Source organism: Tasmannia lanceolata, unplaced genomic scaffold (genome assembly GCF_043159265.1).
Source record: "Tasmannia lanceolata isolate RefF3 unplaced genomic scaffold, GAP_Taslan_0.1 ptg000002l, whole genome shotgun sequence".
NCBI lineage: Eukaryota > Viridiplantae > Streptophyta > Magnoliopsida > Canellales > Winteraceae > Tasmannia > Tasmannia lanceolata.
Genome location: NW_027518679.1, coordinates 27,228,035 through 27,240,472, shown reverse-complemented (window position 1 = coordinate 27,240,472; position 12,438 = coordinate 27,228,035). Strand labels below are relative to the sequence as shown.

At 37.0% G+C, this 12,438-nt stretch overlaps 1 protein-coding gene across 4 annotated transcripts in view; it reads left to right on the top strand.

Moving 5' to 3' along the window:
• EMB2458 (FtsH extracellular protease family) overlaps window positions 1-5,500 on the top strand; it is a 45,221-nt gene extending 39,721 nt beyond the window's left edge. The window contains exons 16-21 of one of the 4 annotated variants that reach the window (XR_013236013.1): window positions 288-347; window positions 531-638; window positions 2,975-3,055; window positions 3,982-4,105; window positions 4,866-5,001; window positions 5,158-5,500. Coding sequence is in view for 1 of the 4 variants with exons in the window: in XM_077359876.1 (XP_077215991.1) it covers window positions 288-347; window positions 531-638; window positions 2,975-3,055; window positions 3,982-4,050 (318 nt within the window). In the remaining 3 variants the exon portion in view is untranslated. Of the gene's footprint in view, window positions 1-287; window positions 348-530; window positions 639-2,974; window positions 3,056-3,981; window positions 4,289-4,862; window positions 5,002-5,157 lie in introns of those variants that run through there. The other 3 variants (XR_013236026.1, XR_013236036.1, XM_077359876.1) reach the window with 3 other exon arrangements.
• The last annotated feature ends 6,938 nt before the right edge of the window (window positions 5,501-12,438 follow it).

Below are 12,438 nucleotides of genomic sequence, written 5' to 3'. Positions count from 1 at the left end.
TTCAACAGCTACTACTGAAAGGGGAGCCTAGTTGCAAGATGCAACTGAATGCTAGATACTTGATTTTTATTGAGTTGTTCAATTTTTTTTTCAACTTGACATCTTTCTTGTTGAAGTCTAATCTTTTTTTGTGCTGCATTACGTAGATTTCTTGTCTTTCGTTTGCAGTTGAGCCCTCTTCTGTCTAGCTCCATGACTTTTGAATTTATCTTAAACAGAATGTTGGGCAGCATTCAATGAGTTTGTCCCTTTTAAAAAAAAAAATATGCTTATATTATTTGATATAGGTCTCAACCTTGAGTATGGGGAACAACCATCAGTACGAGATGGCCGAAAATGTTGAAAAGGTATGCATATTTTTTTGCTTCATATGGACGAACTCTCTCCTCTTAATCAAATGTCTTTTTGGTTCCAATATATGTTGCTCAGTGAAAATAGTCATCCTTCTTGGATATAATATCTCTTTCTGCAGAATTCCGGCATGGAGTAACTTGATACTTCCTTTCTGATAAATTCTTCTTTTTCCACAGATGTATAATTCAGCATATGACAGAGCGAAGGAGATGCTTCAAAAAAACCGAGGAGTTCTTGAAGCTATCGTGGAGCAGTTGCTTGAGTTTGAAAACTTGACAGGAATGGTAGAGAGCATTTTCTTAAAACCATTTAAATTAACTCTTTCTTGGGGTCCTGTATTGCGGGAGCCTCGTGCACTGGGCTGCCCTCTCTGTTTTTTTTTTTGTTTTTTGTTTTTTGTTTTTTTTTTTTTTTTTTTTTTTTTGGGGTGGGGGGTGGGGGGGTGGGTGCGCTGTATTGCCACCCATAAATTGAGAAACTTCCACCTGTTTGAGCTTGTCTTATTGGATATGCTTTTACATAAGACAAACTGACATGGGTCGAAGTCCTTACTTTTTAGTGTGGCAATACCAGAACCCACTAGGTAGAGTGTTGATGCTGAAACATATCAATTCTAGCAATTTTTCTGCAAATCTTGCATAAACTATCTCTGCACTTTTCACCATAACACACTATATTTCAAAGCAATTAATTATTACTATTTAGATTTTCTGTATGACTTCTGTTGACTTACGAAATAGAAAGTAAAAATTTCTTTTTCTCTCTCTCAGATTGAACCATTGAGGGCTGAAAAACAGCTCGTTCATGGCTTCATGTACCATGTTAAAGAATTTGTCTGAAACATCTATGTTGGCCTTGTAGTTTAAGTGATTTTGATAAACTAGACTTGAACTACTTGACTATTGTCCAATTCAGAATGTAATAATTTATGATGGAGAACTGGTTAAAGAGAGAAGAAATGGAGTTCGGTAGATGGGAGAAGGGAGGAGAGAGTTGTTGGTTGCACCCTCTCACTTCATGGAATTTATCATTTTACATGAGATTCCTACATAATTACAATTTATGCCTCTCGTAAGTGATAGATTGTAAAATATTAAAACTGTCCTCACAAACTAAACACAACACACCATAATTAGGCTCCCATCAAATTTGGACGATCATATTCCTGATTCCCAGCCTGCAGAAAATCCTTTCACAAATGACAAGACCCAATGGCTTTTAAACACATCGGCCAACTTTCTAACTGAACTTCGGGCTTAGACTTGATGCTTTATTCTATGATGGAATGCTGAGTTAGGCGTGACGTGAATAGCTGCTTAATTATCACAATAAAGAGGGATATGTATATCAACATGAACCCTAATGTTGGTCGATAAAGTGTGTAACCACATCAACTCACATGTAGCATGTGCCTTAACTCTTTATTCTGAGTCAACACTTGACCTAGCTGTTGCTTGTGTGTGTGTGTGTGTGTGTGTGTGTGTGTGTGTGTGTGTGTGAGAGAGAGAGAGAGAGAGAGAGAGAGAGAGAGAGATTTGTTCCATTAGGGTTAGAAGTAAGCATTTACATACTAACTTAATTACAATGCAAAAGACCAACATACCCCCTCACCACCACCCCCCCCCCCCCCCCCCTCAAGTTGGAGCATAGTTATTGTTCATGCCCAACTTGATACGATGATTGAAAAAGTCCTACACCCACAACTTTAGTAAATACATCACCCAATTGATCATCTGATTTCACATGCGGCGTTACAATCTTCTTGTTCATAACCAACTCCCTAATTAAGTACCAAGCAACTTCAATGTGTTTTGTTCTCTCATGAAACACTGAATTGTTAGCAATATAAATGGCCGCCTGGTTATCACGCATCATACTCAGCCTCAACACTTGACCTGGTCATAGCTTTGTACTCAGTCTCAACACTTGACATGGTCGCCTCATTATGTTTCTTGTGCTCCTCCACGTAACTAGAGTTCCACATACAAAAGTACATACAGCTGAGGTTGATCTTCTATCTGAATTGTTTCCAGCCCAATCTGCATTAGAGTACGCCACAATGTCAGAAGGTCTAAACATAACACCTTTTGCAGGTGAACTCCTTAGGTATCTGAGTATCCTGTACACTGCATTCATATGTGGTTGTCTCGGAGCGTGCATGAACTGACTAACCATGCTAACAACAAAGGTAGTGTCGGGTCTCGTAACAATCAAGTATATCAGCTTTCCTACCAAACTTCTATAAAGAGTTCAATCCATAAAAATGACTTGAAATATGAGATATTATATTTAGTAGTTCACAATTTTTAAGGGTACATAAAGGTGGTGCCATTTAAAATGTCAGCTGTTATAAGACGTATTGCACATTCTATGCTGACTAGTTGAACAATACAAAACACCAAGTGTATATATCATCCGGTACACTGCTCATCCGAAAAAGCATATTGTATTGCCCAAGGCAATGTTTCTCTTGGCTAATATCGTACCATATGTATCAGACATTTATGTGTCCGGTGAGTATTGGAACTCCAATACTTTAAGCCATGGTGGTATTTAAACAGTCTCAGGTGGATGTTCTTTCCAACTTTGCAGATTCATAGCATTTCTGTTTTCCTAGCAGGATTTACTGGAGATTTTTGAAGACAATGGGGGGATTCGAGAGCAAGAACCGTTCCTTTTGTCAAAAAATTACAATAAAGAGGTAAGATTTCCAGTCCTCCGGAAATTTCTAATATTGTTATGCTATATTTCATGGTTTCTAACATGAAGTGGTCTATTAATGACATTTCAGTTTAAATATTTTGAAAATTCTCTCGTCTTTTTTTGTATTTGATTCTCTTGTTCTTTTCCACAATTTTTTCAATCTATGGTGTCTTTTCCAAACCTTGTCAAATAAATTTATATCTACTTGAGACTGTGTGTGATACCTTTGGTTGGACTTGCAGTATTGATATTGGATGATGTTAAGGATTGAATTTTGATTTTAGTCATCCCACCAAGAAGATAACTGGCAATGATATGTGTGGATTTGGATTCGTTGCTTTACATATCACATAATTCTGTGAAATACAGTTGAAAATCTTTCTCTTTTTTTCACCATGAAAACTTGATAAGAATTGGCTTGGTACCGTTTCGGAAATTGTTCTCCAAATTTTTGAATATTGGTAATTTTCAATTTGCGTCCTGATTATTCTCTAAACTTGGTTAGAATGTTCAACTTGTCGTCATCAACTCACCCGAGTCAACTCCCATTTACCTTTGCCCCTTTTTTACCAAATCCACGTTTGCCCTACAAAATCAATCAAAACTCCTTAACTCTCTGAGTTATGGTCAACCCGAGGACCCACTGTGTCAATCAAGTACTCGATCGCATCGTGCTGAGTCGACTGATTTGCTTTGGCCTACATCCGTATTTTGAACACTGATATTCCATATTTCATGCAATAAACTTGTTATATTGAAATTAGAAGATATGTGAATAAAATGTGTTATTTATATAAAGATATTTGATGCACTCATGTATTTATATAAAGAGAACAAGTTCAATGACCAAAATGCCCTTAGGCACAACATATACACCTTCTAACAAAATGCAATGAGCTAAGCCTCTCTGTTGGGTTCATGCAGCTTGCTTCTACCAGCTATCCGGATGGTGGGAACTCATCAGGACCTGCTCTTTTAGGTGTTGTATCATAGAAGAAGAGAGATTGGTGCCACCCAAAATCTAATACCAGTTTTGTTCCAAATAGCAGTGAGTAAATTTTTCAAGTGCCTTTCTTATTTAATCTTCTCTTTAGGATAATTTAAATTAGCTTTTTCCTTAGAATGAAAATAATTTATAAATTAGTTGTAATGTTTTGATAAACATTCTGTAAATATGCTCCCTTTTTGAAGAAAACCAAAGAGAATTAATACATGGAAAGCTTGTTTATCATCTCCATTAAGAACAGACATCAGCCATTAGAAAGATTAGCCTTAAGGCCCTTAACTAACCCTCCGATCTGAATGTTAGAGGATTGATACTAACCCCCTATAGATCGGAGCGATAGGATCAACCTATGGAAATGATTTTTTAGCCACAACCTATTTAGGCTGTGGCCCATCTAATGGACGGTTTGGATCATCCTATGGTGCGGGCCATACCGTACTTTTAATAAAGTGAGGAGTGCGATCATCAAAATACAGTAGTGCTGATAACATTTCCCTAATGACATTAAAAAAGAATATGAAAATTATCCATGCGGGTTATAGCGATCAATATTGTGACTATAAAATAGGGTGTGCATTTGTCAGCAGATGTGGGTATGTGTCTCTGCTACGTGTATGGCAGGGATTACTCGACACTGCTAGTATCCCATCGACGTTAATTTTTTGGATGATATGGATAGACCATCTAATGGGCCCTCTCTAATCATTAAGGTAGAGGCCAACAGTCCATTTAAATTTTGCAAAAGATTAATAACCTAATGGTCATTATCATCTAATTAGGATATTTTTTTGTGCATTAGCAGATGCACTTTAGGGCCCACTAGATAGACGGTGGAGATCATCGGACCAAGCCCGGCACGCACAATCCTATCCGAGTCCGATTTTACCCGTCATTGCACTTTGGACAGCTGTTCGTAGCGATATCATTTTGTCAAAAAGGTAGACCATCTAATGAGCCCTCCCTAATTAAACTCATGAACCATGCTTAAGTTTGTAACCATCAAATTCAAGCTAATAATAGTTATACATAGTCATAAAAAGAAAAAAGAAATTTATCATTCACCAATCCAATAACATATTAATCTGACCTTGCAGGAGAGGGAACAAAAATGGTATGGCTCATGGAGATTCCTGTTACAAGTGAGCCCCCCCCCCACGTTTTTTGTGTCTTTGAAAGGTGTTGAATCTGTCCTTTGATTCAAGAATACTATTTTGGCATGGTTGACAGTGTAGGGCTGCACACACATAGATTCAAATAGATAACACATTTCTAGAGTCTTCATCAATATCATTAATATATGTCCTTTATTCATAATCTCCCAATACCTGTATAGAAATGCAATCGATGAGCTTCTTGAGATCGTTCAATCGAACAACGTCACGATAAACGTATCGCCTCACATGTTAAATATTATAAAAACAAAAGTTTGGAATTATATGACTATGAAATGTTAATGTTGATAGATGCAAGCATGGTTTTAAATTTCAACATTTCATATTTCGGTGGGGAGAAATTTCCCGAAATCACATTTTCGCTAAATACCAAATTTCGACCGAAATTTTGGAATTTCGGTCCAAAATTTCTTTTTGGGACATTTTTTTTTATAAAAAAAATTGTTACAAAATTTCGGAATTAATTAAATACTCTTTTTAATTTCTTACCAAATTTTGTCCGAAATTTCGGTTTTCCAGGGACCGAAACCGGTATTTTAAACCATGGATGCAAGAACCCTTCTTTAGCCCTTGCATAAAGAGGACCCTTGCATCTATCATTACTCAAATATCGAATTTAAAACTTAATCAATATAGAGCTTTGAGTGTATGTTATCAAAATTCTCCCGTAAACCTGTAGATAAGGATGAGAAGGATGAGAAGTTGAGCAATAAGTGTTGAGGCGGTGGGAAGAGAGAGAGACTTGAAGCATTGCTCTCAATTCTATCTAGTTTGGAATAGAATGACAGCTGCCCCCAGTCCCTATTTAAGAGTTTAAATATGGGTTTAGAGGCTAATGGGCTCCAGCCCATGTGGGCCCACAACACCTAGTCGATTATCTATTTAGCTTATATATTAGAACATATCTAACAATCTCCTCCTATGTTCTACATATAACATCACTGAATAGATAGATAGTGTGATGTTCAAACAAAATATTGAATCATCCACATCACCATATCATAAAGATTTGTAATCCATCTGAAAACACGAATACTTTTATGATTAACAAAGAGTTTTAGATACAATCTAAACTCAACCAAAAGGTAGTTGCACATATAAGTGAACCCCATTGATCTTAGATGAATTCATTCATGGGGTATGATTCTCATCGAGATCCAAAATAAAGTTCCACAAAAAATAAACTCTATACATACTGACATGAAAGCATAGTCTTCGTGACTTTAGAAGATTTACTCATCAAGTAAGTCATCCTCATCAAAGTCCAAATCAAGACAAGCTCCTCCTTTTTCGCCAATTCCTGTGAATTACCAAAAATGGATTTCATGAAAATAAATCCAACAAAAAGTGTAAACAAGAAAGTATCTAGTTCTACCTAAAGAAGAACTTAGTACAACTCCATAATCTACGAAAGTATATAGTTCTACCCAAAGAAGAAATTAGAACAATACAAAATGGCTGAAAAGTATCAGTATCACTCTCACCGTAAGCATCATTGTCAAGTTTCAATAAATAACAAGACCTAAACAACTTCTTTTGCAAATAACTATTCATTATTGTCAAGTTTCAATAAAGAACAAAGCCAAGCTAGTTTCTTTTGCAAAGAACCATTTCATGTTTCACTTGAATGTTACAGTCATCTTATCCAAATTTGAGTTAAGCTGAATCATCTATGTATGGAATGTCCAACCCTTCCCAAAAGGGATAACCAAATTTGAGTTAAGTTATATCATCTATGTATGGAATGTACAAACGTACTCAAACAAGGGCATGTCATCTATGTATGGAATGACATACAACAACTCTAAACATCAAAGAAAACATATTAAGTGCTTATCTGGGCCATAAGAGGAAGATTCAAATATTCAAACTAACATGGATAATAGAGATTAAGTCATTTCTATACAGACTTTAATCCCATCTCCCTTCCAGTTTTGAATATTTGATCCTTTTTCAATCCTTTTGTGAGAGCATCGGCCATATTATCATTCGATCTCACATCAATCAAAGTGATAGTCCCGTGTTCAATGAGATAATTCAGCACGGCATGTTTCAGCCTAAGATGTCTCCTCTTACTATTAAAGAGTGAGTTCTTCACAATCGTTATTGTAGCTTGATTATCACATAACACACTTAAGGAATTAATCTTTAACCGAGTTAGTGGAAGGTCCATAATCAGATTCTTTATCCACTCTGCTTCATTTGCAGCTGAAGCAAGAGCATAAAGTTCTGATTCCATAGATGACAGCGCAATGCAAGTCTGTCTCTTCGACTTCCACGCAACAGCAGCTCCACACAGGGTAAACACATAACCACTGGTAGACTTACTGCCTCTTAATTCTGAGCCCCATGATGCATCAGAATAACCTTCCAGGACAGGAGGATGGCCACCATAACAAAGAGCATAATCTTGAGTACCCTTAAGGTATCTCATCAACCTCATAAGAGCATCCCAATGATCATGGCCAGGATTACTAGTAAAACGACTCAGCATGCCAACTGTAAAGGCTATGTCTGGCCTAGTGCAACTCATAGCATACATGAGACTACCAATCAATCTAGAATAATCTAACTAATTCACACTATCTCCTTCATTAGAGATCAGTTTCTTGATATAATCAAATGGTGTCTCAATCGGTTTGCACTCACTGAATCCCCATATAGAAAGTAGTTTTTCAATATAATGGGCCTGGCTAAGGGAAATTCCTTGCCTGTCAAAACTTACTTTCATACCAAGAATGGTGTCAACAACACCCAGGTCTTTCATGTCGAATTCTTTACCTAATGTTAGTTTCACGTCACTCACTACAGAGAGATCGGAACCAATAATCAGCATGTCATCTACATACAAGCAAATAATTGCGACCTTATTCGACATAGAATGATAATAAAGGCATTTATCTGAGTAACTTGTCAGAAACCTAAGGCTCTTTACTACTTTGTCAAATTTTTAATGCCATAATTTAGGCGCTTGTTTAAGACCATATAAAGATTTGTTTAATTTACAAACTTTATTTTCAAAATCTTTCATGATAAACCCTTCAGGTTGATTCATGTAGATTTCCTCTGACAGTTCTCCATGGAGAAACATGTCTTTACATCTATTTGATGCACAACAAAATGCTCAATGGATGTCGGGGCAAGAATAATTCTTATCGTAGCCAAATGACAGACCGGTGAGTCCACATCAAAGTAGTTTATCCCACGCACTAGAGTATAACCTTTAGCTACTAAACGTGCTTTATATTGAGCTATTGATCCGTCAGGATTAAGTTTCTTCTTCAAAATCCACCTGCAACCCACAGTTTTAGCCCCTTTTGGCAAATCGACTAGCTGTCAGGTTAGATTTTACAACAGAAAGCTCATTTAATTATCAATGGCTTCTACCCACAACAAAGAGTCCATAGATCGCATCGCTTCCTTATAGGATGATGGATCATTCTCTAAATGGTAGGTAATAAAATCCTCACCAAAAGTTTTGGGTACTCTAGCTCTTGTAGAAACTCTTACAGGAGCTGATTTAGAAATCAGATTTGGACTAGTGTCAGAAGTAACTAGTTCAGACTCAACCAACAAGTCTGTATTGCCTGGTATGGTCAAACTCTGATCTTTGAGAAATTTATTCTCAAAGAAAACTGCATCTCGAGATTCTATAATCATATGGGTTGATAAATCCAAAAACCGATCAGCAGCACTATCTTCTGCACCTTCTAGATAAACACAAGTGTTTGTTCTAGTTCCCACTTTAGGTCTCCTAGGGTCTGGTATCCTAACATAAGCAATACATCCCCAAGTCTTAAGAGTGTCATATCTACAGGAATGCTTATGCCATAACTCATAAGGAGTGGAGGAGCATTTTGAGTTTGGCATTCTATTCAGGATGTGATTTGCAGTCAAGACAGCTTCTCCCCAATAACAACTAGGCATGCCAGCTGTCAATAACATAAAGTTTAACATTTCTGTTAACGTCATGTTCTTACGTTCAGCTATGCCATTAGATTGAGGTGAGTAAGAAGCAGTAGTTTCAAGGATTACGCCCTGAGAGGCACAGTAGTCCTTGAACCCTGTCGTTGTGTATTCTCCTCCTCTATCACTCCTAAATCTCTTAATTTTCATGTTCAGTTGTAATTCAACTCGATTCTTGAAAACTTTAAACTTATCAAAAGCTTCATCCTTTGATTTTAACAAATAAATATGACAATATCTTGACATATCGTCGATAAAGGTGATTAAATACTTCTGACCACCTCTAGTGGTGAAACTTTTAAAATCACAGAGATCAGAATGTATCAGCTCAAGAAGTTGTGTGTTCCTAGAAACCTGGCTAAAAGGTTTTCTAGTAATCTTAGTTTGAGCACAAACCTCATACCTGTCAAACTTAATTAACATATCTAATGGGATATTATAAGTTTTAGCAAGTTGGACCATTTTCCGATAGTTCACATGTCCCAATCGGTTGTGTAACAACTTAGGATCAACAAGTGGTGAACTAACCTGATTAATAGTCTCATTTGCTAAACTCAATCTATACATACCATTGATTAAGAAGGCACAACCAAAATACTATGAGTTAACAGTTAAGTTTACTCTACCACTAAAAAATGAAGTGCACATACCAGCATTATCAAGCAAACTAACGGAAATCAAATTCTTTTGAATAGTATGAACTACTTTAACAGCTTTTAAAGTTAGTATTTTACCTGAAGAAATGGTCAAGTTCGCAGTACCAGTGTGAGTGACATCTACATCTGCTCCACTAGCCACTGTAGCAGTCTCATTTACTTTGGTAACATCATTGAGAAGTTTCTTTGAATTGCAAATATGACAAGTCGCACCTGTATCTAACCACCATTCTGAAGAAGTACTGGCCTTATCTTTGCCCATCATGGCAACAAAACTTTTAGGCTCAGCCTTATCTACCAACATAGCAGTTTCCTTTTGTGGTGTGTCAGATTTAACTTTCTTAGGTAGCCTGCAATCTGCTGCAAAGTGACCCCATCTACCACAGTTGTAGCACTTGCCCTTCTTTCTCTTAAAGACAGTCTTTTTGGCTTCCAACTTGGGGATATCACTCCTAGGTGACTTGAATTTCTTAGGAAATTTCTTGGGATATATCACAGTGTTAGCAGCTGACTGTTGCTGTCTAACCATCTCCAAGTTATTCCTAGCTTTATTCTCATCTTCGATTCGAATGAATCGTTTGACATCATCCAGTCCCAATTGCACTTTCTTTCTATACATTTCTGTTTTGAAAGACTGCCACGCAAATGGTAACTTATATATGATTGCACCCACAAAAAATGGATCACACACTACTATTTTCTCATTGGTTAATTTAGATCTCAAATTCTCTAAATCAGTTACTTGAGGAGTGATTTCCATGTCCTCATGGAACTTGAAATCCATGAATTTGTCCACGAGGTGAGTCTTGGACAATTCCTCCTTCTTTCTGAATAGAGCATCTAAATTATCCCAAATTTCTTTAGCAGTTTCAAATTTGCTATAAGTTTCTGCAAGACGATCTGACAGACAGTTCAACAAATAGTCTTTGCAAAAATCTTCATCTCGGATCCATTGAGATTCCTCAACACTTTCAATTGAATCACCTTCAGCAAAGGTACCCAAAACGGTGTAGAAAACATTCATGTATTTCAGACCGAATTGAGTCTTTCGCTTCTAGGAATTAAACTCAGATCCTCCAAACGATTGAAGTTTGACCATCTCAAACGGAATTGCAGTCTTGTCCATTTTTAGGCTATTTACGAAAAATAAATTGGAAAGAGTGCACCTGAGTTGAAGAACCAAATTGCGAAAGCCAAATCGCTAGAATCAAACAGAACCGCGAAAAATAGCAAGAACCGGCGGTGAACCCGACGGCAGGAAGAATCGGCCACAAGACTTTGGTACAAAGAGGGTTCAGCCACTAAATATACCCACAAAAAAACTTGGTTCTAATGTGCAAATCCAACCCACACATGTTCTGTGGGAGTGAAACCCACACCCAAACTATTTTTGTGGGGAAATATAACCCACGACAAAACGAATTTGAAGTGGAGGAAACCCACATCCAAAATTGCCGAGATGTCTTCCACCTCCCACTCCAAGAGCAGTTAATCTCAACCACTTAGAGGAAAACTAAAAATAAACAAGAGTGAGAGGGTGGAAGAAAACCAATTGAGGTGGAATATCAAATCAGCCACCACTTCAATGCAAATAAACGAGAGATACAGCAAGATGCTTCAAGAACTGTTGAGGCGGTGGGAAGAGAGAGAGAGACTTGAAGCATTGCTCTCAATTCTATCTAGTTTGGAATAGAATGACAGCTGCCCCCTGTCCCTATTTAAGAGTTTAAATATGGTTTTAGAGGCTAACGGGCTCCAGCCCATGTGGGCCCACAACACCTAGTCCATTATCTATTTGGCTTATATATTAGAACATATCTAACAATAAGGACATATGCTTTTACAACAAACCAAACAGAAGAAGTTTTTTTCGTTCTTCTCCACGGTCTTGTGATTCTCACAACCAGTAAAGAACTCCTTCTCACTAACCAACCCTTGAAGCTAAGTTGGGTTCATCACTTTCTCCATCTCTCTCACAACATATTTATAGATAAAAAAACCTATATAATCTCTCTATTTATAAAGCATTCTTTATAGACAGGAAGAGAAAGTAAAAATAAATAAAGAAATGAAGAATAAATTTAGTAATAAATAGATATAAAAGAAAGAAAAAAAATAAACTAGAATATATGCACTTTCAGTCACATAAAGCCATTTTTATTATTAGTTGTTTTCAAAATGGGATTTGCTAGGGACCATTGCACAAGACATTTCTCGGGCAGTTTTTGCTATATGAGAGTGCAGCTGTAGACACCCCATTTTGACCAAGCCCTAAAACTAAAATAAAAACAAAAAAAGTAAAAAAACAAAAATTGGAAAATCTCTGGGCAGCTGGGCCCGGATCAGTCAGAGAGTGCAAATACATATATATATATATATATATGTAAATAAATAAAAATAAAAAAAATTAGCAACTCAGGGCTCTGGGGTTAAATCTTGAATAGTTCGAGACCGTAAGTGGGCCCCCTGAAGTTTCGTCGAGATTCGACAGAATTTTGCCTGGGTAATGGGGTTCATTTCGAAAAATAGTGCAGAAGAGGGTCGAATTAGTCAAGTCGGGGGTACCCTGGGCAGAGAAAAG